At 44.3% G+C, this 26754-nt stretch overlaps 1 protein-coding gene across 1 annotated transcript; it reads right to left on the reverse strand.

Annotated features, from left to right (window-relative positions):
* esamb (endothelial cell adhesion molecule b) lies at nucleotides 1-26399 on the reverse strand. Its single transcript, XM_076146529.1, has 7 exons — nucleotides 26225-26399; nucleotides 5149-5312; nucleotides 3874-4075; nucleotides 3602-3757; nucleotides 1303-1425; nucleotides 1057-1204; nucleotides 1-829 (listed from the first exon to the last, which is right to left on the reverse strand). The coding sequence occupies exons 1-7, from the start codon at nucleotides 26277-26279 to the stop codon at nucleotides 355-357; spliced, it is 1323 nt and encodes a 440-aa protein (XP_076002644.1). The 5' UTR covers nucleotides 26280-26399; the 3' UTR covers nucleotides 1-354.
* Between the last annotated feature and the right edge of the window lie 355 nt (nucleotides 26400-26754).

Below are 26754 nucleotides of genomic sequence, written 5' to 3' on the forward strand. Positions count from 1 at the left end.
TTAGCTTTTGCATAAAACGGCAAAACGCATTAGAAAAGTGTGCGAACTGCAGAATATTGGGACGGATCATTATGGCTTACAGTGTCTTGACATCGGATCAGATCAATAAAACTTTGAATAGTTCTGTATAACTGACGTGACCAAAGTGAATCTGTTTAGAAGCTGGAGGATCTTTGTCCTTTGAACCAGAAAGCAGCAAAATGAAAACTTACAGATAAACTGTAGCAAACACAAGTGAGCAGTTTGTCCTCACAAATCAAATCAGTCAAACTAATACATTTTCTTCTTTGTTTGAAAAAAAAAAGTGACAATCCAAGGCAGTTTTTCTCCATTCCAGAGTTTTTGTTCCCATGGCTACACCAGCGAGCCGGCTTGGTTCTGAGCCGGCACCATGACGGCCACGCCGCCCATACGCATCAAAGCCGTGGTGCCAATTGTCTTGACCACGGTGTCCAGCGGCGGCGGCACCTGAGGCTGAGCCCTCTCAGTCCAGTTGGGGGTCCTGACCGGCGGGCCCTGGAACAGTTGCGGGGGGGCCCCGTTGGTAACGGGAGGCTGCTTGTGTTTGCGTGAAGGAACACCCCCGCCGTTGTACCCTGGGAGTCCCTGCAGGGGGTTTGGCTCCCCGGGGCGCAGCTGGTAGAGGTTGCTGCCCGAGCCCGTGTCTGGCGTGGACGTGGGGGAGTAGGGGTAGAGGAAGAGGGGCTGGTGTGGGCCTGGGGGACGAGGGCTGGTGGCTATGGACGACACTGTGCCATTCTTCGACACTACATCTGAGCCGGTGTTGCTCTTTGCCCACGACACTCGCTTGGGTGCCTGAGCGTCCTCCCTGCAGACAGAGACGGAATCAGAACAAGACTAATCAGAATAATATACCATATATAACAATATATAATAATATATCTCAAAATTCAAATACTATTCCAAACTGTGTCACTTCCACGACGCAATTTTGAAATTCCATGACCAATCCTGGATTTGCTTTATGTAGGAACTTCACCCAACTAGCATTGCTAAACTGTCCCACTTAAACACACAGGGATGATAAACCCTCACTTGATCTCGTTGGCGATCTCATCCTCCTCCTCCGCCTCCCGCCTGCACCACCTCAGGATGAGTATGAGGAAGAGGACCGTGGCCACCAGCCCCACTATGGACCCAAACATGGCTGCAGCCATCATGCCTGCATTGGAGGCATAAGAAGCTGCAGAGGAGCAAAGAGAGGATATTCACACTGATGAAGAAATAATAATGTGTGTGTGTGTGTTTGGGGCATAGAGACAAAATGGCGGCGGTACGCACAGGTGATGACCTCCAGGTTGATGGAGCAGCTGTCGGAGCCGGCGGTGTTGCTGGCTCGGCACACGTACTTCCCCGCCATGCTCTTGGTGAGGTTGGTGAGCCTGAGGGTGCCGAGTTTCTCATCTGTAAGAACAGTGACACACACTTCACTGCTGCTCACAGGCCCTGGTGATGTTACTCTAACGGAAGTGAAATACCACATTCAGGGTCAATAGCGCCAAATATATGATTACATATGTAGAAATCATCTTTTCTGCAAGTGATGCAGGAGCTGAAGTTCTTCTTTATGCATCAGATTTACTCTTATTCTCGCTCATAATCCAGACTCTAATCCAGTATCGACCCCACGTTAAATGCTCACTGTGTGCAGATTTGTGTAAGGATTCTGCGTTCGTTACGCAATCAAGGTCTGCTGTCATTTCCTTTATTACATCAAAGGTCACGACCCCACAGACGGTACATAACCAAGAGGCTTCACAATCCATCTAGCTTCCAGAGGCCTTTGGTCCCATGGATCCATAAGGTCCATTGAAAGGACCTACAGACTTGGAGGGTGAACACATCAAACACTACCAAAGCGCTCCAGCTTGCAGTGACCTCGTTTTGGACGCGACTTTGTGTGAAATCACAGGTGTAGAACTTCAATGTGAGTTGCTGCTGGAGTTTCTCCCTCAAGCAACCAGATGAGATCAGACAGATTCTTCATCAGTGAGCAAACCGCAGCTCAATCTGCCAACGCTCCACTAAACAGCAAATAAATGTGGACCTAAATAACGACAATAAGTCAGAATCTGTCTCCTCTTTAGTATGAAATTACACTCTGTATAACTGACAGATCCAAGCTAAATACCTGCTTCACCTTTCAGTCAGAGTATTAAAGGTCACGCCTCAGACATCAGCATTAACTTGGGTGACACGTAAACCGCTGCACCCGTCAGATGCCGATTATATCATCTAGATTTGAAGCTGCGAACCGAATCCTGACAGATTTAGCGGAGCAGCCGTCGCAGTGTCGGGACGAGAACGTTACTCACGTTTACGTCGCCGTCACCGCGGCAAGGTCAGTGAGGCGCATCTGTCAAAGCTCCCACACGTGACGCACACACACACACACTAGCACACACATACAATGGACGTCTACGTAAAGAGACAATATAAAACATAATGGCAATTAATAACTGCATTCATTTCACAGCGTTACTCTCCTCTGTGTGGGTGTTTTTTATTCTTTTTCTTTTCTATTGTTTTTGTCTTTTTCTTCAGATGATCCAAAGATTTTTATGTCATAGAAACACTTAACCTGTCTGAGCACACACGGGGAAGAAACTAAACTAAACAAAGGCTAACAGCTACAATCTAAGAAGACAATAAGATTTAAAGGAAAAATTCAACCCATCCTCACAAAAAAGTCTTCATTATGGATAGATTTATATTTCCTAGAGGAGGAAGAAAAATAGGCATCTGAGGATTTTACAGTGATTACTGTGAAAAGGTGCCGTCTGCTCTCCAGAGGGGCGTCAACCTGCTCACGTCTCTGAGCCGAGATGAGACGAGCCGCTCGCTGTACTCACAGCTTTGGAGGCTAAATGTGTCAGTATCACAGCTGTAAGTATCACACAGGAAGAGAAGCAGAGGCACTATTGTTATGATAGCAGAAGGTTCACACATGCGCCCATAAAGGCTGGGAATGTACTTAGGAATGGTGTTCGTGACGTACAACCACTGTAGTTCACTTTTATCAACTGATAATTATTCCTATCGCTCATTTGCAGCCGTATGGACTGAAGATGGGTTGGTGTTTTTTTCCTTCAAAGCTTTTCTACACTGCAGCGTCCCCGTCTTCAGGCTCCAGAGACTGGGACTCCTAGGGGGCGGCGGGGTGAGCAGGCGAGGCTCGTAAAACGGGAGGAAGGAAGTGTAGGAGTGAAAACCCCCCCTTACCCATGAACCCGAGGACAAACAGGGGCTGTGGGCAGCTCCTCCATTCTGGTGACGTGCCAAGGGGAGAGATGGAAGACAGACAAGTGACAGTGCGGGTGTGGGAGAGACAGAGAGCGGGTGAGTGAGAGAGAAAGAGTGAGAGGGAGGGAGACATGGAGTATGAACTGAAGTGCGACATGTTAATGAGTGGATGGTTGATCAACACATGAAGGCACGACCACCCGGATGTCAGTGTGGTTCTGGATACTGTGACATCTCTGTTGTCGATCTGAGGTGATTCCCTCTTGGTGCAGCAGGGGAGCGACAACTTACAAAAACTTTTTTCTAAACACTGAAACAGCAAGAGACGCTCACTCACTCTGCATTGGAGGGAAGTAGATCTCAGATGCGGGCGCCATTTTGGTCCATTTGTACTGAGGGAGGGGCTTTCCCTGGCTGGACGTACAGCCCAGCGTCACGTTGCCCCTCACCGCCGTCTGTCCCGTCACTGTGCACACCGGAGGAGACGGGGGGACTGAGGACAGACGGAGGGAGACACGGCAGAGACAGCAAATCAAAAACACAAAAAACTAGAGACGCGAGAAGAGGTACTGGAGCAGATCATCTTTGTATGAAAGGTCTGCGCGCTACCTTTGACGTCCAGGTGAACCTCTCCGTCTATACTGAGCTCCCCGTGTCTCAGGACGATGCACATGTAGCGGCCCGAGTCCGACTCCTGCGTGTGGTTGATGTAGATGGAGACGTTGGCCGAGGGCATCGTCACGGCGAAGCTCACCCGCTGGTTGAAGTCGTTGGGGCCGTGACTGACCTCACCCCAGTTGTAGCTGATCACCTACAGTCACACACACAAACACACACACAGTGACCAGCTGCGTTGTGTTGGTACAATTATGAGAGGAACATTTCTACATTCATTTAGTTCTTTAAAAAAAATCAATAAGATAGGTTCAGTTGCAGAAAATCAAATGAAGTAGATACTTATGTAGTTAAAATGTACAGATTAACAACCTTCATAAGGATTATACTGATTTGTGCAGATGGTGGAGGTTGAATATTTAGGCTGATTTTCTGTTTGAGATAAGCTCACAGGCAATGCGCCGTTTAAAGTGTTTAGATTATAATAATCACTGGCTCACATACACCACACACACACACACACACACACTCACACACGTTGAGGGCAGATATGTTGCAGTTTGGCCTGAGAGCAGAGCCGTCATTAGTGGCTTCCTCAACTTCATTAATAACATCCTTCACTCCCTCCACTTAGACTAAGAAATATGAGGATCAGCGTCTATTTCACCTTCTCACACAGTCACACACACATAGCATCACCATAAATATCACTTCCTATTACATAAGCTCAGGAAGGACTGGATTATACTTACTGTTAAATAAGCAAAGGCACGAGCTCGGCTTCATCGCACCAACTACATTCAAATTTGCATAAATCAACGTGCTTCCTCTTCTCGAACATTAAATAAGTAACCAATAAGTAAGCCAGTGCAGGTATAACTGCTTCTATTCTCAGGTCTTTGCTTTCTTCATCATTTGTTGAGACACAAATCTCGGCGTTTTACAGGCACAAGATTCTGAGACGCTCTACTCGACGTGTCTTTGTTTGCAGATGCTGGATAAATCTGGAGAGCAAAGATCAGTGAGCAAACGTATCGTCTCTTTATTAATCCTCCCTGCCTGCTGCACTGGGGTCAAAAGTTCACCAGAAGTTTTGACAGCGATGCACTAGCATTTACACACAACTCTGCTTTTCAAATCCAGGATCTGTTTTTCAATATTGAGCATCACATTTGTGACGTTTCCAACAGTAATTGAACATTAATGTCATATATCATCTTTGGTAAACAACAGTCTCCGTGTCTCCGCCCTGTGTTTTCGCCCGCTCACCGGCTTGGACTCCCTGGTTTGGGTTCCCTGGTTAGCTGTGAAATGCCAAACCACAGAGTTTCTGGAGATGTCTGAGCTGGGGCTGTACCAGCCTTGCAGCAGCGCCGTCTGGCCGCTGATCGACTCCACCTCCTTCTTGGGGATCTCCACTTTCTGGGTGTCACCTGGAAGGGGGAAAGCATGATTAACCCATTGTGAAGTTTGCAAGTTCAACTTTTCTTGGCTACTGTGATTTTGCTGCTTTCAAAGTAATTACAACTCAGCAAAAGTTTAAACAAAAGGAAAAAACGAAAAAAAAATTCTTGATGCATACACAAATATAAGTTGATCTCAGGGTCAAAGCTTTTGGTTGAACTCAAACAATTCAATGAAACGATTGTATGGAATTCCACAAAAATAAACTACAAAAAAAATAAAAATAAAAAAAGGGGTATTCCGGGTTTTCCCTGTGTTTTCTTTGTGTTTTCTTGAAAAAGAGAGTCAAGCATCCACACAAACACATGCAGCACACAATTGGTAGAATCATGATGAACACACTCCTAGGAATGTAGTGTGTGACCGCGTGTTTTGATGACATTTACAAGAGGGAAACAAAATGATGTAAGAAAACAAAGAGAAGAGGCTGAACTCACAGGGCTCCCAGTCGCCCGAACCCGACAGCTGCAGCTGGATCAGCTGATCCCAGCAGCCGGCGTCCGCCTGCGTCGCCACTTTGAAGTCTTGCATCAAAACTCAATGCAAAAGAGCGAAAAAAGCAGATCCGACTAAATCGTCCGACTGCAGACGGAGCTGAAGACTTTACAGAGAGTCCATCATGGACACACACACTCACACATACACGGGTGATGTGGTAGAAGGCTGGATATGTGGAGGGACGTGATCCATACAGACCTCTGCACATCTGTCCAGCCAGGCACGCCTTTCTACCCTTTTCAGAGAATTACAGTGTGTGTGATTGGTGGGAGGAGGGTGTATATGTGTGTGCGTGTGTATTAGTGTGTACAGATGAAAAAGATGAGAGTGTGACAGCTTATGTGTGACTCAACTTCATTTTTCACCTTTAAGTGACTTGCTTCTTTCTTTGCTCCCATCAGGACGATGCGACCCAACCCCCCTGACGCCCCGTTGCCATGGAGCTCCTGCCCCCCTAAAAGTTCTGCTCTGGATCCCTCTGGAGTCCTGCTGACTAATCCTGCAACAATCCCAGGCTCAATCCTCTCGCCTCACGTGAGCAAAAGAGCTGAGCCGGTCATGGATATGATGCAACCACGCGGCTCCCTGCAGCCCCACGGACGCTCATGTTTACATTCAGAAAACACCATTAGCTATAGCTTTAATCGCTCATGTCGTGGGATCTCTGCCGGGGCGTTCCTGTCTCCAAATGAGGCATCTGGAGAGTTTCATGTGATATATAAATCATAGACAACAAAATGATGATTGGCAAATTGATTTATTGTAGATTTAACTCAAAGTCACCCAACCAGCTTCATGAACGTCTTCTTCAAAACCACACCTTCATTAAATCACGACCTGAATCTTTTTTTAAATATGAATTTCATCCAACTGCAACACAAAAAGAAACAGATTACTAAAATGGACCCAATTAACCTAAACAAACTGTTGCCAAAGGGAGAGAGCGCGAGTGACTGCCTGCTTATAAAGCTCATCAGCCAATCAGAGCAGCTGAATCTCATCTCCCTGACGACCCAACTGGAAAACCAAGAGCAACAGCACCACTCTGCAATCTGTGACCCCCCCCACTGTCACTCACACACATACACACACACTGAACCACCATGTTTCCATTCCACATGCATGCACAAAATCAATATCTGCGTCACACACATCAGTCTGACAAATGTCAACACATCCTGTTTCATTTGCAACAAATAAATGAATGTGTAAAACAATACACTCACAACACAGATATGACCTCACTGCTTTCCTGTGATTGTGACGCTTCTCTGATGCTGTGCAGTGACACCAGATTAATATACCAGGACCCAATCCAGAGGGATCAGGTTTCCTGAGCGTTGATAAGACTCTGGTGTCTTTATGTGAACGAGCGACAGCTGCAGAGGAGCGACGGGTGCAGGCGGTGATTCTGAACGATACATAGGATAAATCCCTGTATTCCACTGCCTCCAGACGACTCCTGTGCTTCTTTGAGCAGGTTTATCCTCAGAACTGTGTCATTCGATTGTTTATTAAATCAAAGAAAATCTTCCCTAATCCGTGGCCGTCTCCATCTGGGACATGTGTGTGCGTGTGTGTGGCTGCAGACGCAAACCGACAGTAGAAATGTACACATCTTGAATTTGTCTCTACAAGTCAGCGTGAATCCCTCACAAGAAGAAACAAAAGGAGACGCAGACATCACGCGTCTCCTCTGTAAACTGCTTTGCATCCTTGTTATATTTTGCCAGAGGCCTCTGTTCAGTCTGGCCACGCTTTGGCTAATTGGATTCTTCTCTTTAGAATAAACACCAGCTTTGTTTTCCTGGAGGATGCAGCGGCTGGTGGCGTCTTGGCTTCCGTCCGCATCTCTGCGAGAGCAATTAAGGTGGCAGGAGAACGGCAGGCTCTGCAAACCTACGTCACATTATCAAAGGAGGTCAACCACTGCCACGCAGGTCTCGCTCGGGCACAATTATAGAAATCCACGTGAATTCGCTGTAGTAACCTGAATAGCCAATAGGGGGCAGCACATTCATACCATAGAACCATACCAAAGATCTCGTGTGATTATGGGTGAAAGTTGATCTCATGTTCGTTGCCAAATTGCAGGTTTGCATGTTAATTATGGCGTAATCAAAACGGTGCCAGATCTACAGAATTAATTATTATTTTTGTGTTTTTTTATTGATTTACATTTCATTTGTATTGCATTATTGACTTTGCATGTCTTAGAAGGCGTTTGTAGCCTTATTCCACTGTTTGTGTGATCAGGTGTGGGCTGAAAAGTGGGTCCCTCTCTGGAAACCCTCAGGGAGCCTGTGTGAAGATAAACTGATCCTCTTTAACCGGCGCCGCTCTATCTGCCCGACTAATCTCTCTCTCTCTCTCTCTCTCTCTCATGCAAGCTCGTCTCTGGGGCTGACGCTTTAGTCGGCGCTCAGATTTACTCTCCCCTTACTCCTCCTCCTCCTCCGTGCGACATGGAGGGTCCCAGGTGCCTTTAAACCTACCTGATAATACGGAGGAGGTGAAAGCATGCAGCAATGGGTCAAAGGTCACCATGGGTGGGTGAGTGAGGGGGTCCGGGCAGAAGAGATGCTGCTCTGTTCTCATGTGGTTTCATAAATACTGCACATTCCTATTACAAACATACTACAATACTATCAAAGTTTGATAAAATGTCATTTACTTTTTGAGTTTTCTTTGTATAGACGGTATACTGTAGGTCCTTTGATAGTTGGACCGTCACACACCATGTACAACACACACACACACAGAACAAATGTCAGCAAAGACAATTGCAATTGCCGTTCAGATTGGGGATTTTGAGGGGAATGTAGGACAACAAAACATCCTTATTGGCATGAAAGTGCACACAGGCCTCAGCCTACAGGCCTCAAGCAGATGGTGCTTCAATAATAAATATTTGGGAGAAGGCTCCTTTAAATTGGATCGCATTAGTTTGATCTCGGCGGCTATTTTAAGCCATCTGATTGTTGTATCTCATCACGGTGGCTTTAATCCCTCTTAACTTATGATTGTGGTTAAATTGATTCGCCACACACACACACACACAGTTCAATTCTCCTACAAACTCCCCCTTGTTCTTTCACAGGGACTTGCTGTGTCTTCCACCCACCCACGCACAAACATGAAACATTGTTCTGCGACCCGTCACATCTGAACTGAACTAGACGAGTGTGACATTTTGGGAAATAAGTACAAGATGCAGTTCCTTACTTAACAGCTCAAAATGAGACTCACTAAATGTACATAATGTCAGCCTTTGTCCTTAAACGACAGCTTGGCTCTTGTTCCATTTGTCCTACACCGCGATGAGGGAACGTAAAGGATTGTAATCGACTTAAAATAAAAGAAGAAGAGGAGTAGCATCGATCCTTCGTTCCCTCGCCAAGCTATCCAAGCTTTTGTCTCGGCTGAACGGCTGAGGTTTGCGTGGGAGGTAAAACCACTGAGGCAAACGTGCTGCCATATATTATGAAGCCTCATCTGATTAGAGATTTTTATCATTTCTGCAGCTATTTTTGGTGGCAGGATTATTGCCAAAGCAACCTTTGATAATGATTTTTCCATTGATCGGCCACAAGCTGTGGCCCAACTTATGGCACAACGTTCAAACTAATAGCTGTATAAGTGAAAAACAAAGTTCACATTCATGGTGGGATTGTGTGTATGTGTGTGTGTCTCCTCTCTATCTATAGGAGCACATGACTCCTCTGTGACCCTTTGAACCCTCTCACATGCCCGCTGCTTGTCCTTCGACTCTCCTTACAACTTTCAGTTTAGGTGAATGACTGTGACCTGGCGGTGGAGGTGGCATGTGTGCCTGCTTGTTCCTGCTGAGCGCCGTACATATTTACAGGCATTGTCACACATCGTCAACCGAACACAGCGACTCCAGGCTTCAATCGCATTCAGAAGGGAAACAGTGGGGAAATACTGTAGGTCTTAATACCCTCAATAAATAAACAAAGAGTTTTACTCAAACTTAAATACAATGTACAATGTAATAAAGTACTTGTTTCTTACTTTGATATCTCTATATGATGGGTTTACACAGTGTCATGATTTATATTCAGGAATTAGTTCTGCCAATACTCTTTTTTCCAACTCTGTATTTGAGTTTGGTGAAAAGCTTCATTTTTGTGATTGATTGATGATTTTACATGATTTATTAGTTATTGATTTAGGTTCATTTAGGTGTAATTTGACAGTGAAGAAGCCGTCAACGTGACTGCAGGAGTTTAGTGTCTTTTGGTGGTGTAGGGTTGTGTGGTTGTGCTGGTCATCCTGGCTTGGCCTGGTGGATGTCACTGGTCTGTTCAGCCCAGTTGTCCATCACGAGTCCCGCTGTGCCCTTCCTTCCCTTCCTTCCCTCCTTCCTCCCAGTGAACCCTTGGGCCTCAGTGTGAGGGACTGAAAGGCAAACTGAGAGCTTAAATGGGTCTGCAATGTTGCACTGCCACACCACCCTGCCACCCCTCACGCCGTCTCAGGTCTTTGAAGAAGATATTTATAAACCATTAGTGTAGCAGCGGGCCGAGCGTCGGCCGTTTCATCTCCCAGATCTGTCGCGTGTTACCATGCAAGAGTGGAGCGGCGCTGACAGAGTGACAGGCTGAGCGCTGATGGGTCTGACTCTGCATCTGAGGCCCTGAACGCCTCCCCACTTCACCACCTGTGGGACACGAAGGCTTAACGAAGTGCCACTGTAATTAAGAAGTTGACTGATCTGATTTTAGATATGTAGCAAACTCTCATTAGAGCGGTATTACAGGGCGAGGCCTGTAATCTGTATCCAGAGCCTGGTGCGCAAATGCATCCCAGCTCATCATGGGAAAATGGAATACGGCACAGTAACTTCAAAACTTCTCCTTATGAACTTTCTAGTCTGTTGATTATACACTTAAATAAGCTTAAGCTAACTGATTATGTGGAGTACTTGGGTATGAAAACTAAGGGAATTAATGACACTGTATACTTGTTACTATTGAAGCATTTGGATCTGTACTAATAGAGATATTGCAGTGTTTCCCCATCCAACCAACAGTGCCTGCAGCAGCCAGCCCAACAGGGGGCACCGCCAGGCCAGAGGATTGCCTTTCATTAGAGAAATATGCTGGCTCAGACACACACATACACGTCATGGGATTTCAGCGGGCGCAGTCACAATGATCGCTCCTGCTGGCTGTGCCGCTCGTTTCGTAGCGTGTTGCCGAACGACGCCAAGACGTCTGGCGGGTGGACCGATTTTGAGTTGAAACTTAAGGCTCTGGCACATCGGCAGCACTCAGAAGGTGCAGGGGGTTTCAGACTATGACTCTCTGGAAATGCTGCTGGCCTCGAATTTATCCACGAGATATCACAATTAGCTTGACCGCTTTGTGTAGCACAGCTCAGGAGCAACAACAGGCACAGTAAAATGGGATTTGATCATGCTGGGCCTGTACACTGCCGCTAATAGGTCGCCTCTGACTCCCACTCCTATAGATTGCCAGTACATTTGCAGCTTTATCGCAGAATTCTAGCATTGATTGATAGCGCTGACTGCCAGGCATCTGACAAAGCGGTTCCACTTCCTCCAAACAATCTGTGGTTAATTCTTCCTCTGGAAGCTTCTGTGTCAGTAGCACTTCCCACACTCAAAGCCCTCACATAGACTGTGTGAAAAGAGAAATCCAATCCATCTAACCGAGGTTTTAGGTCCTAATCGATATCAATCAGCAGGATTCTTTTCATGGATTGTGTAAATTTTTCTAAAGAACATTCTCACGCATCTGGTATCCTAACAACCAGAAAATGAAATGTTAAAATAAATTGTATACACACACACAATACACATACTGTATGATATTGTTCATACGTTTTCTTCTTCAAGTTCAATTATATGAAAGAGACTTTGAACCCAAAGATTAAAATAAATGTTAAGGTTACATTTTTATAATCATAAACATCATTTCAAAGACAGTCTAAATCGTTTTAAGTCAAATGTATCTGTGAAATTCAGTATAATCCAGTAATATCATTGCAGCGAGGCTTCAAGCTCTACCTACAGTATACCTTAACAACAGGAAATTAGGTCATTAAAAATTTACATCACCCATTGCACAGGCATTACATAGGCTAAATCAATATTTCAAAAAATGCCTAATTTTAGCACGACATCTCAGCATGTGTTCAGGACGACGAGGCCTATTTCATTTTGCTCCACATATCCTATAGGAGAGCACAGTCGAGGCGCAAGGCAGGCAAAGGTTTGTTGGACATAAGAGAGCACATTTAAACACAAGAGCCACTGTAGATCTGACACAACTATGGTTTTAAAAATGTACTACACAGCTAACCTCATCTCAATAGAGAACTGGTTAGAAATTTAACCTGGTGTCCACAAAATTCCTCACTATGGTCCAACACACTGCAATCCAGCTTGTATTTTTGGGACGATGGTTATTTAACAGATGACCTAATTATGATAACACGAATAAAACTTTAGTTTATTCGAGTTTATTCTGAATGTCTATTTCAAGCATGTAATCACACACACACACACACACACACACACAGTCCAGATTTGGACAAACATTGATTGATTTGTCCAAAGTGTACTAATGCCACTTGTTGGACATGCAGTAAACACATTTAGCATTTTTTGCGTTTTTTCAGTTGATAATTATACTTTTACATTTTGATTCCAGACCAAATCATGTAAGATGGAGATTTAGAGGATGCAAGTATGTGATGAGATCATCCAGTGTGTGCAGAATGAGGAGGGCTCAGATGGTCAGCGGTGCCCTGGCTCACACGGATCTGCAGTTACATTACATTTGACACACACTCACAGACACCCCAGTGACCCAAAGGACACCTGGGTGACCCACTCCCCACATGTCCACATACAGCGTGTCTCCCACCTGAGCCCGTGCACAGTAGTTCAATCATACAGTAGCTGTCACGTGGATATTGTGGTAATCCAATGTTGTTATTGATCAACATTTTGCAGACAGGCCAGCTTCGTAAAGAGATGTGGGAAAATCCGTAAAGACACCGACATGAATTGTGATGAATGCTGCTTTAGCCTGTTATCTACAGATCACACACATTATTACTGCCAAACACTTAAGCATGATGCACATTTCATTCATGTCTCACACAAGTTTCAGAGCTGATAAAAGTAAAGTGGCTGGAGACGATTAAACAAACACCAGGATGAATCTTACTCTAATGTCTTTTAGCATCACACAAAGAAGCCACACGATCAGCCTCCAGGGAGCAACTGGGCTCCATATAATCCCACCATCCAGGGGAGCACTTTGACAAAAGCACACTTTATAATGCATTCACGAGCCGACACCGGAGAGGCCTTAAAAGCCTATCTTGCTTAATCTATCATGTGAGGCTGAGGGGCCGTCGAAACCTTTTACACTTTCATGTCATCCATGTTGACTGCAGTCCTCTCACCTCTCCCAGTTGTGTGGAAAGCAAGAAGGTTTCATCTCATTTTTCACCTTTTCCATTGCTCAACCTCTACATTTCTCTCTCTACTGTGTGTGCATGACTCATTCCTTATACATTCATTCATTCGTTATATTCACCTTAACATAACTACATCAGTCAATATGATGATTTTGGTGCCATTAGGAAGCAGTCTAACCACCTCTGCTGTTGCTGATAAGAGACACTGCTAATGCAAGAATCGGGCTTTTGTCCTTCAAACAGAAGTAAAGTTGAAGCTCCTGCTCCTGCAACCATCCCTCAAAAAGACACACAATCTTTACAGCTGCTGTTCTGTTCCTGACCCTGCACTCAGGCCAGGCCGCAGAAAGGAGAATTTCCCCACTGGGATCCATAATGTGTCACATTAGAGCAGGGAACGCTCAGCGGGAAAGTAAGAGCGAAAATTACCTGAGCAAATCGCTGCTCCCCATTCATCACGGCTGCGATTTGTGCGCATGCCAAACAATGGACTTCGCTGGGCTGTAAAATATGTGACGAGCGCACGCCGCCTCCGCCTGCGAACCAAAGCAGCAACACCGTGTGGGGTAATAACCCCGACATCAACCCACAGTGCTGATGGACTCGTGATTAGCACAGAAAACACATTGCTTCACCACCAATGACTTCTTTTTGAGTTTTTACCCACAAATGCTTCTGAGCTGCAGTCCGCAAAGGCAAATTTGCATATAACTGTAATTAAAATACAATACTAATAACGGCACCATCTGCTTCATGGAGCCACAAACATGACAGCAGCAGGTCCATGTTTTTATGCAGAGGAAAAGGAAACATGCATTTCTCACGTGAACGATATTTAGAGGCAAACCAAACACTTTGCATAGAATTATAGTCCAAGTTGATTCTCAAGTCTTCATAAAGTCGCTCAGGTCTCTGAATGCTGACCATTTAAATGACAAAGCACAAGATCATTAAAAAAAATTAATTGGATTCATGCATTTATAAAACGGAGTCCCTTTGGTGCTTTTCAGAGTTTTATAAACTAAATGACATAGTTCTGCAAAGCCTTGTGCACCAAAGAAACTAAAGGCACTAAACAAGGACACAGAATTCAAATGTGGGCGTCAAACTGCTTCTCCCACCTCGTTATTTATTTCCTGCTGTTGGTGCCCAAATGCTCAATGACTCACGGGAATGAAATGATAGTGCTTGCATGGTTCAAACTGCAATCCTCCTTTAAAGGGTCATTCTATACCATCCTTAAGAATACGGCCATCTCTTCTGTAACATATCTTTACTCCAAGAATTAGGGCTCCAGGCATCTTAAGGCTATTTTCAGCTGGATATTCCATCATGAATCTTACTTTAAAAAATGTGTTTGTGCAACAGATGCGTTGTGTTTATACTTTAAACTCAAGTCAAAATTAAAAAAAATTGAATCAAAGCCTTTTCAGTATCAGACAAGTTTTTATAAAGAAATTTTCCAAGTTTCGGAAGCTCCTTGATCAGAGAATTTTTGTGCGGTCGTTCTGCGACTTGGAAGCAGCGGCACATGAGGCTTGCTGGCAAGTTCCCGCCTCTATATCTCTGGCACTGTTAAGATCTCGGTAGGCGGCTGGCAACCAAGGGGTTAAGCCTTTAATTCTGCCTCAGTTCAACAGAGCATTGATTAGTTTTGATGGATGCGCTGCTGTGATGAGCCCACTGATGAGGGGGGAAAGTTTGCTGTCTCGTGTGGAGGAGGCGATTAAAGGCGGACAAGTTCGGGCAGAGTGTTTGTTTATGTGCATGAAACAATGAGGAGTGTATCATGAGATTAGAGTGTGGTAGTGCCTACTGGTGTGTGTCGTTCTTCTGGGTGTGAATCATAGGGCTGGGAAGGTCTTGTGATGGACCACAGTATCTTTAATAATGGTCTGCGGTTACCTTGACAACAACTCTTCAAAGGTGGGATAATGGCGTAGGTACAACATCACAGAGAGTGTTATACTTTTATCGATTCAGGACCATGCGGGGCGAAACCTCCGTTTACTTACGCTGGAGCGACTGAGTGGATTAAAGCTGCTCTGTGAAATCAAAGAGGGGCAGAGCTCAAGGACTTTTAGAGCAGGGGTCAAACAAAAGCCACTACAGTATAATATGAGAAGGCTTATTATTAAGTTAGATATGTAGTAAATAACCGGCAATACTCCATGTAGTACAGTTTGTGTCATGCTTATTGTCGATTGGTGATGAAATCTTGATCATTTTGGGCCCTGAGTTAAGAAGTCAGATTGCAAACCAAAACTGCATACCTCTTACTTTCTGTTTTGTAATAATGTTTCTATGTTGACATATATTCATATTTGAGAATAGAGCAACAGTACCCTGACCCAATCTCACCTCCGAGGATCAATAAAGCACCCAAATGCATCAAGTGCTGTAATTACTTCCTCTGAACTGTGAAGTGTGATGTTGCAATGATCCCTCGAAGGCAGCATGTGAACTCGCATGTGTACATGTGTTACATGTGTATGAAGTATTGATTTGTCAGCGCTTCACGTTGTCGGTGTGTGTTAGATAAGCTGCTTTTATTACGCCACTGTGTTCCATTGAGCACTCAGGGGACGCAGGCAGAGACCCTGACACGGACTGGAGCATAAAAACAGTTTGCGCCGATGCGCAAGATGTCATCGCCTCTGTGCTGCTTTAGAGTTGTGGTCGTTCCTTGATCCATTTTGGTCAGCGGATCTGTGTCATAATACGTTTTGAATCGCCAACCAAATATTTGTTCAAGATAAAGCTGTGATTGTTAACTTTTGAAGGAAATAAATCATTTCTGTCTTTATGCTATTGTATTCCATTATATTGTACCTATTTAACTCCATCCCCTTGGCTCAGTGTATTGAGCAGCCCAATGTCATGCTGCTATGACAAATCTCACAAATTTCCCTTGAGGCATAAGTATCTGATGTTATCCTTAGCAAGTCTACAGATTGATTACTGGCATGTCAAATAAATCAAATCTATCCAAACAAGCAAAGTCTATCCAAACGTGCGATGACTGATTGGCTTTTGCTGCCCTTTTGCCCCGCCACTCTCTACTGTCGGAGTCCTTTTCCCAGTCATGTCTATCTGCAGCAGCCTGGGAGATAAAGGATGCTGCTTGGCTGTTTCTTAGTCCAGGTCGCTAAATCGCCTCTCCACACTCTAATCTTATTATCAGCCCAAGCTGGCATTAGAGGGGAGAGACAAAAGTCGTACACAAGAGGACATCATAATGTGACCACTGTGCTCAGGCTGGGGAGACAATTGCATTAGAGAGGGACGGAACAGTGGTGATTGTGTGTTTGCATGTGCGTTTCATTAAATAAGGCTTTTCTCAGGCTTTTCTCAAACTCTGCAGTTACGATTTAATCTGAGATGTAGGCAGGAAAAATAAACCACTTCCATTTGGTAATAAACATTACAAAAGGGACTGAAAAGTTGGACTAATGCAGTAAAATAAAATGAGTTCCCTCGAGTACACTTGAATCTCAAGTCCACAAAGACAAGATACTGTAGTTCAGTCTTGAGTCTAGGCACTCAATACACCAGGTAAACACTTCAGTTGAATTGCACTGCCGAACAAAAACCTCTTTCAAAGATGTCCTTCGATGGTTTCCTGAAAGATTTTATATTCTATATACTTTGTTTAACAGGTGTACTTAGGTACAGAGAGAGAGAGAGAGAGAGAGAGAGAGAGAGAGAGAGAGAGAGAGAGAGAGAGAGGTCAAGAACAACCGAGCCTTATTCAAAAATAGAACTGAAGAACAAAGAATACCTCAATCTCCCTGTACTTTGTTGTTATTCTGACAACAAACACATCTAAGCATCCAGCCTCAGAGCCTCAGAGCACTAACCTGATCAATGTCTAACCTTTGGCTCAAAGCCTTTTTCAAGCAAACGCTCTTCTGGGAAGTAAAGAGAGCTCCTCGGGCACAAACCATTGTCCAGGCCTTCATCTAAAAGAATTAGGTCTCCGCGTAGCTTAATTGCTGCCGTCCAGTCAACTCTGTCAAAACATCGATACACCTGTAACAAGGTAACAGCGTTCACGTTTAGTCTCAATGCCATTCCTACCCTTCGTTTGTCTGAAGCGGGTTGTGCACGCCCAAGATGCAACACCTGCAAAAATGTCAACTTTTACGTATTGATGTCAATAGCGTGATGACTTTGGTCTTTGGCCTTTGTTAAAAGCAGATCTCTTCACTGTCCCTTCACCATCTTTGTTTACAGTGTTGAGTGACCACAGAAGTTGCTTTTCAGAAAGCCTTAATAATATCTCTTTACATATTTGAGCTCTGTATCTGCGGTTACAGTCATTTTCCCCAAAAAATCAGTGCAGCTGACAACCGCTCTGATTAAAAGATAGAAATGCATGAGGATTTCATTGAATGTTCCAGTAGAATCTCTCTCGCCATTTTGTTCTATTTTGGTGCAATTAAGTCTCAGCAAGCAGGAGAATGAATAAATAATGAAACACGGCTTCAAACTGTTTTAAAACCAGCAAATGTCGTGTGTGAATCAAAGTAATCACACATTGCATGAGATGGAGAGAAAATAGGAGAGTGGTGGGTGTAGTTGTAATGGTCTGAAGAGGCATTTTGCTTTGACAAATCAAGGATGCATCAGTGTAATGAAGTCATTTGTGATCAGTGTAGGAAAATTGTTTTTTTTACAGTGGAATGTTTCCGTCCTCGATATTTGTGGTTGCAGAACACCAAGAGGCAGAGGTGAATTTACTAGAAAAATACAAAGACAGGCAGACTGGCTGGATAAGGGCTTCTAACCCTTAACAATGCTCAGACTGACTAAGAAACCAAGAGAGTGCGAGGCTGGTAACGACTGGCACACACAGGCTGACAAACTGACAAACTAGCAAACAGGGCCATGCACACTCACTGGCTATAAGTGGATCTCCTGATAGCAGATGAGAAACAGGTGAAGATCAGCCAGGTGAGCACCAGCTGCAATCAAGGAAAGAGAGACACAAACCCACACTATGGCGCTGCGACGTCGCTAGCAATCAATGTTTTAATTGGAAACAAGATCCTTCTCAACTGTATGTCACTGTCATTCACTGTCATAGAAACTGACTGATGATTGACTGAAATAAAGGGGTCAATCAGTGCAGAGCAAGCTTTATAGAAGAAGGCCTTAAAGAGACGGTACCTAAAATTGCCTGTTCTCTTTCAGTGTGCACAGTGGTGTTGCAACAAGGGAGAGTAGAAATTGATCGATTTGGACTATTTGGGCCCATGAATGCACAGCAAATGTTTCCTAAATGAAAACAAAAGCATGGCGAGCTTGACAATAAAACCCGTTTGAATTTAATTCCAAACAGGCAACAAAGAAAATAAAGGTCACATCTTGTTTTATCACATCACTTTCTCCCAATAGAGCAAAACACAAACATGTGTTCAATGGGTGAGCAAATTCAGTTAGTTGCATTAACCGTTGACATGTCTCGTCCGTTTAAACCAGCAGGCAATTCAAAAAGCTTAGGAAACAGTTAAATACAACTATGAGTTACAGTACAATAAACACGAGTGACCAGAGCTCACATCGTTTGTCCGACATCTCATCATTTTCCGAATATATTCTGTATTTGATATTTTTTTCGGAGCAGATTTGATAGCGACTTCACTTTCCTATCTGAAATGAAGCATGATGTCTGAGCTTGACCTGAAATGTGCTGTGGCTTTCTGGGCCTTATCAGTTCTGAGCAGCCGTGCTCGCAATATCAATTTAGACCAACTAACTTACCTCTGGGCCTCCTCCTGAAAACCTAAAAAAATTAGGTACTTAACTCACTGTATAGAACATAATATCTGTAACCTAATGCAAGACGACCTCCTGCCTCGTTTCTGCCTATTAGGCAGGAAACTGCTTAATGCACCGCTTAATGCACATAAGAAAGCTGAGAAAGTTATGTTTCCATTTGCAGTCTGCTACAGGCCCATACTGAATAATAACGACGTTAATATGAGGCGTAAGATGCAAATCAAACATTAATTCCGATCTAATTTTATCACAGCAGTCACATAGGAAGAGAGGAGATAAGAATCACATGTAGGACCACACGGGACCCCTCAGCCTGTAATGGGAACATGGCACAAGTTGAAAACAAACCTCAACGCCTCCGAGTTACTTCTTTCTATGCCAGGCTGAGAATGTATCACACACATAAACCTTGCAGAAAGGATGACATTTGTGGCAGGGAAGAAAAAAAACATCACTCTGGTCAAACTAATGGTATCTGGAAATGCTCACACACAGCAGTGTCACTTAAAGCGACGGCAGCGTCATTATCTTGTCTGGCTTTCCAATTCTCAGTATTTCCACGGACCCAATTATTCTCTGGTTTGACAGATCAGTGACATTATAGAACACAATAGAGTTTGGCCGCTTACTTGGCTTGGTGGTTGCTTCTATTTCAAGCGTCAACACCCTGAGGTATTAATTCTAATGGCAATCACACCAGCAGAGGGACCGACTAGGCGGAAGATTTGATCCACCAACTAAATTGATGTTACAGTCACGATAAACACTCGAGGGCTGGAAAAGCAATTGATGGATTTTATGATAACAACAATGGCCTTTTCGGGAGGATTTGTGGGTTCCTAAGACATGATGGCAGTGAGGGAAACACTAACAGATGCATTACTACATCAATCTATGACTAAATAAGAGAAAACATTTTGAAAACCGAATATGGGTGTTTTCAATCACAGGAAATAAAGCAAAGCCACAATCTTTTAGAGTGCATCCTTCTATAATTTGAGTTGTTTGTGCTTCACTTCGCTTCATTTCCTCCACCATCACGGATCGGTTCATTTTCGGAAATTCTGTCAGCACTCGTGTTTTTACCTGGGGACTCGGCTTAAAAGGCGTCCGTGTCGATACTCCACATTAACCCGCATCTTCTGACCTGGCAGCCGTTTGTCTTGTCACACTTCTAGCGGACCTCGCAAACGTCGTGTGCAAAGCTGGCAAAGCACATATGCTACAGCAGTGTGGAAAGGGAGCACACATTTTTTTTCTAGAACTGTAATGCAGAGGGTGATTGACATATTATCAGTCAAGTAAAGAATTGACTTCAAATATTGTATTTGAACCGATTTAACCTAAATTTCACTCTTTTTTTTGTAGGTTTCAATCTTACCCCACAATAATCTAACTGAGACAACATGACATCGTCTGTGTAGCATTTTAACATTTGCAAAAACATTTACAATCATCTTCCAATGAACCCAGTTAATTTCCCTCACCACATTGGCAGTATCAAAATCATATCAATGGAATGGTTGTTGTAAATGTTGTAAACAAAGTAATAATACAACATTTATATCAAAATCTATGCTGTTATTTAGTTATCACATATGGTTGACCTGTGCGCTGCATGGGTATGTTCCCCTATAGTCACATAAAAGGGAGTCGCAATATAATTCACCTATCATCTGTTAAGGAAGAATAACTGCTGGCGTGTTGATGAGTTGCTTCAGCCTGGAGGGACCTTCAGTAGCCTCAAATAACCACGGCTGAGGCCTGTAAAAGCAGGTTACACCTCAAACCAGATGACAGCATTAATCTGGCCACAGGAACCCTCCCCTCCATCTGGCCCCACACAGTCCAGCAACAGGAGAAAGGAGCGAAGATGCCTCTCACTCCTCAATGAATACTAATCCCTCGTCTCCTCTCAGAGGGACTCATCCCTTTCCCTCATTCCAAACCATTCTATCCTTTCAAACATCCACTGCAGGTCTGGGGCGTATCATCCACAATTTCAAAACTCACCAATCTTCAGTGCAACTTCCCTTCAATCCCATCAAAACCAGTGCTACAATGGGGGGAAAAAAATCCCATTTCCTTTAGCTCGACTATAGCAGCCACACAGGACTATAATTTTCTGTCTTCTTAGTGCAAAACCCATCCGCTGCCGGCAGACAGCCCATTTCCTACCTGCTGAAATTCAGAAGAATAAAGGCGTTCTTTCACGGACCAGCACTTTTTACGCCTTTTAGCCTTGAAAATCAATTTTCCTCTTTGGATAAAGGCAAAAAAAAATGTATAAAGCTGATGAAACGGCTTTTAAAACATTGCTTTGAACTAAAATGACTTCATCTTAATGAGCTCTGGTGTAACATCTCCCTCACAATTACATTTCTGATGATGCTCGACAATTGCGAGAAACGGAATCATTTTGATGAATTGCAAGAAACATACAGCAGTCTCCAAAATCAGCGACAATGTAAAAATATCTATATAAATACATCTTTGCACATCAAATGTCACCGAGACAATAGCTGGCGGTCTTGTGTGGTATGTCTGTATTACTTGTCTCTGAAGCTCACACACTGCTCTACCAGACGAAAGGTCTCATTTAGAGAGGAGATGTGCAGCACCTCATTAGTGTGTGCCGTTTTCCCAGAGTGCACCTGGTCTAAATCATCACGGCCCCTCGCCTACGCCTGCGGTGTAAATGACACTCCTCTGAGATACATCATTTATGTGCTTTGCTCAGCGGGGACACCGAAGGATTGTATGAATGTAACACACCTCATTTAGATGTGTTTCCCTCGCAGAACTCTGATAATTCTCAGCAGCAGCCGCCGCTGAGGTAAGACTGTGCTGAGGCCAAAGCAAAGCCACTTTCTAATTGGCAGAGCAGGGAAGACAACGGCAAATCTCTGCGCCGATAGCCTCGTTTTCCCCGGTGGCCGAGCCAGATCGGTCACTGCCGGCGACATCATTAGTCAGGCGAGGATGGAACGCGGATGGAGAGGTGATAGGGAAGCGCACTCGTCAGTCTGCAGCGCCAGCAGCTCGACTTCGCTAACTCAATCACTCTGTGCTGTGGTGCAAGTCGCTGCACTCAATCTTTAATTAGTCTTTCATTATGCTACAACCTGGATTTCACTCAGACACAAGATGGATTTGTTTAGCTCCCAAAGGTGTATAGTTTCTTGAAGCGTTTCTCACACAGGAATATAAATTGTATCGAAAAAGGAGTGTGTATTGAAAACAGCTTAGTGAACAGTGACATCGCATGAGGTGAAATACTGACTGTCAACGTGGGAAGCTGTGGTTTATGAGCACTATAATTAGAAAATAGCCAGGAGTTAACCTTCTAAGTGATTCATGCTACAAGGATCCATCTGCTGTGCGTCTGTGACAATTTGCTTTAACTTCATATTGAGATCAGATCAGAACATGGTATTATTGAACAAATTCAAATTCCAAATTCAACTTTGCCTAATTCAAATTGAAATCTCTTCAAGTCACTTTATTTGTACAAATCAATATCAAACGCATTCGTACTTACAGATGCCTCAGAGGGCTTTATACAATTCCCCACTAGCCAGAGCCAGGAAACCTTAAAAACCCTTTTAAAAACCCTGAGATTAACTTACTTCACTTAACTTAACAGGCAACCTGCAGTGACAGGAAGCAGACTTCACCCAATGCCATGAAAAATATGGTGTGTAATTAAAACATAACGCAAAAAACTCCTTGTGCCAGCTAATCAGCTCATTGGACGTGACGGCAAATGCGGGAAGAGGGTAGAGAACCGGCTTTACAATTCAGAAATCATGTAATTACACTTAAGCAGACCCACAGCTCACTTAATTACTTGGAAATTGTTTTGATCACCTGCCTCACCTCAGAGTCACATTAGCTTAACGAGCAAGCAAGACACGCTCCGATCAACACCCGTCAACCTCCACAACTGGGACCGTCGCTGAAAATTAGACACGTCACAACAGCTGGAAACTCTGGCGATCCTTGACACGTCTCTGTTTCTGTTTTACACCAGAGGATTCTTCAGGTGAGACACATCGTATACATTCTGGACTGGTTTGTAAACTCTCAAATGTCATACCTCATATCTGGTAGACTTGTAAGCAACACTAAAGAATTGTGAAAACTATAAAATACAATCTTTGCTTCTGAAAAACAGCATAAAATGGTTCACACGTGTTCCAATACAAGGGCTTATTGTGCGTTTGTGGTCCAGAGAGCAGAATGCTGTATTGTAGAAACGGTGCTAAGTCTGCTAAGTAACATACTCTGCATGCAGGTCACGTTAATCCAGGCAAACAGGCTTAATCTCATCACTACAGACCAACGAGTGTGTGTGTGTAAAACAGTCATATGTATTAAGAATAGCAGGGAAATTAACAGATTTTAAGTTGCTTTTTTTTTTCTTTCCAATTTAAACGACAAACTGGATGGTGTGACTGGATGGTTTCTGGAGCTTTTCATGGCTGCCACCATCGCTCAGATCCATGAAACACCCACATGGACGGATGCATGAGCCTGACACACACAGCAGTCGTATGGCAGCTATACTTTATTAATAACCTGTGAGATTAATAAAGTATACGTGTGGCTTTGACCTCATCCTCGCTGCGTGGGAGTGGTGGGCACCCGCAGCGTGGTGTATGTTTAATGTAGTTACTGTGGAAGAACCTACATTGACATGGAGGAGTTGTGTCTCGCTGGGCTGCTCACTGAGAGACGACATCGTTACCTGCTGATCCACTGAGCCGCTCAGGGACACAAATGGGATTTTCTCTTTCTTCTTCTTCTTCTGTAGATGTTGTGGTGACTACAGAGACAAAATGACTGTAGGTGATTGAGGAAACTAAGATGGTAAACGCTTCAAAGCTTCCTGACACACTGGGATTTACCTCAGCATTTCAGACAAAAATTCGGACAATGACATTCTGCTGACCAGAGAAATACACAATACAATCCAATATAAATCCCAATTATTCCAAAATGAATTCATCTGCTGTTCTCTCCATTGTTATTGGGAATACTTTGGCCTCTACTGTGACCAGCTGAGGTTTGGCGTATTCCGCTCCCAGACCAAAACAATCTATAATTTCTAGTTTTGTTAACAATCCCACATAAAAATTCAAGGACCTAAACTCCGACACCAAGTTAGGAATAAACTGTCGCTGGCTTTCAAGCATCAGCTGACACCAGAGCCAAGTGGCTGCTCGCCTTCTTATTATAAACCAGCCCTCAGTCGCACAACGAGCCGAGGACACGGCAACATTTTAACAGCCAGACAAAAGAGGACGGCATGTGTACACCAGAGGTGAAGCTGGCGAGATAAGGGGCTGCTTGTCACTGTGCTGTAAGATAATTCCAACCATCTTTGAACCCAACACACTGCTGATCTGGGTTAGGGGTAGAACTTTAAAAAAAGCTTTGCATCTTCGCTCAAATGTCCTCAGATCATCCAAAAATGAAAGGAACTCTGACAGCAGCTATGTATTAACAGATTTACTTCAGCATTTAGAGGTCTATTAGCTACGGGTCTCCTCCTGAAGTCTGCTTTACTCTTTTGAGGCCCTACCAGACGGTTTATTTCCGCGGTTTCTCGACGCCTCCGACAGGCCAGGACTGGCTTCTGACGGGCTAAGCTGTTGTCAGAAACGCTGACGTCAAAAGAAATCCATCATGCAAATTGCGGAATCCATTTGATCATCGTAGCGGGACGTCTGAAAGAGCTGAAGCTGGTCCTCAAACTCAACCCGTCCATTCATCTCATCCCATTTAGCTTCAAAGCACAGTGCATGTCATATCAGAGCCCATGGTGCTTTCTGTGCAAAACTCAACAAAAGACTCTGCTATGTAAAATGAATGAAATCTTACTCAAAAGTCATACATTCAGCATCAAAAACTGAATAAGCTTTGAGGCTTTGGGTGCAGATGCCCTTTTCTGCTCTCGTCTCCTCTGCGTTACAAACTGACCACATCACACCACAAAAGCGCAGTTTGTTAACACACACCACCAAGAAAGCTGATGTGTGTGAGGAAACGATGCAGGCGGCACCGCAAACAGGAACACGATCGGCCCAGTCAGAGGAGCCTAAAGGGCCCCGGGTGATAGAGAAAGACGTGGGCGCCGGTACCAACATGAAAGAGGAAAATAAATCACTTTTGATTAATATAAGTGTGTGTGTGTTATTATGCAAAATACCAATTTCCATTTAAGAAAGTAATTCTCACATTTTGCCTGAAAATTAACAAATTACATCCAACTAGAGTGAAATATAAGCATAATGAAACAGTTCATGCTCAGATAAGATTTCCTATCCACTAAACCAAATGCTGCCTTCACTTGTCAGTCCTTAGTTTCGGGTCTTGAACCTGTGAGCTTCATCCTGTGGTTTCCTTTTAATAATTCATAATCTCTCTGTGTGGAGCTCTGAGGGTCCCACAAGGGAAAAGAACAATAACAACAAGAAGAACATCTCATTCCTTTCAAACTCAGTTCAGACCATTCAGCCATGCAGCTACATGAAGGTCCCCTGTAAGGAGCTCAAGCTGGAGCCTCTGTGGACCTCAGTGGAGATGTCATCCTTCATGACAGCAGACTCATTCCTGCATTTAAGTTAAATTGGCTCTTCAGATTCTCCCAGACACGCGTGTGATCGCGCTAATAGCTCCTCATCAGCATCAATGAAGGCTTCTGGGAATTAACACGCGGCACCAGGAGTCATTACAGCGCATTTACAGCGTCTCAAGCAGAATGCGTCAAAATCTGGCGTTAACACAGCCCGGGTCAAAGGTCGCACAGGCATTTTATTCACCTACTTAACGACCCAAAACTATAGATGAATCGATTGTTTTGTGTTTTGTTTTGTTGCTATGAAACGTGCGTCTCTTCTTAATAACAAGTGAACTTTCTAATGGACTTTGCGGGGCTTAAAGTATGGAAGCGGCAACCTGTTCACCCCGGGAGGGTTTGGGTCTCCGTGCGCAAAGGAGACACTTAACGCGGCCATCACTCCTCCAAACTGGCAATAGTTTGCGCTTTCCCTCAAAAACTACCGACAACACCAACGCAAGACTTTACCAAGGTGGAATAACGGAAGTGTCTTACCTCGGAAAAGCCACAGAAACATCAACAAAGCTCGGGTTGTCCTCGTTCCGTCCATGGCGCAACATCCAGCAGCTCCACCGGCGACTTCAAAGTTGTTCCCCACCGCACACACTCACTCCTTCTTCCTCCTCCAAGCTGCTTCTCCTTCTTCTCTCCTCTTCCCCCTCCAAACTGCTCCTTCTTCTCTCCTCTTCCTCCTCCAAACTGCTCGTTCTTTTCTCCTCTTGCTTAATTACTTTCACGACACAATTAGCCGGTCAGCTCAGCAGCCGCAGAGCGAACGGAACCGTCGCCATGTCGCCACGGCACAGAGCGCGATCACTCTGCGATCGAAAGACACGACCGCTTTAGTTCGAGTCCCTCCTTTCTCGTGTGGGTTCTTCCTCAGCTTTACTTTCTTCTCTCTCCTCCTCCTCCTCACTCTGCATTTTATCCACCTGAGCCGCTACTTGGTTCCGCCCCCTTCCAACAAGCAACACATCCTCGACTGCCAGGGGCACGATTAACCGATTATTAGGTCGGTAATCGAT

This window comes from Genypterus blacodes, unplaced genomic scaffold (assembly GCF_046128005.1).
Source record: "Genypterus blacodes isolate CSIRO-AG114 ecotype Tasmania unplaced genomic scaffold, CSIRO-AGI_Gbla_v1 ptg000032l_1, whole genome shotgun sequence".
Classification (NCBI taxonomy): domain Eukaryota; kingdom Metazoa; phylum Chordata; class Actinopteri; order Ophidiiformes; family Ophidiidae; genus Genypterus; species Genypterus blacodes.

What these genes read in the sequence shown, in the direction of transcription:
- esamb (XM_076146529.1), bottom strand. Translation starts at nt 26,279, where the DNA reads ATGGACGGAACGAGGACAACCCGAGCTTTGTTGATGTTTCTGTGGCTT. An exon ending in GTTTCTGTGGCTTTTCCGAG is followed by an intron (nt 5,313 to 26,224) that starts GTAAGACACTTC and finishes TCCCCCTTCCAG; the next exon opens with GTGACACCCAGAAAGTGGAG. An exon ending in AAACCAGGGAGTCCAAGCCG is followed by an intron (nt 4,076 to 5,148) that starts GTGAGCGGGCGA and finishes GTGTGACTGTAG; the next exon opens with GTGATCAGCTACAACTGGGG.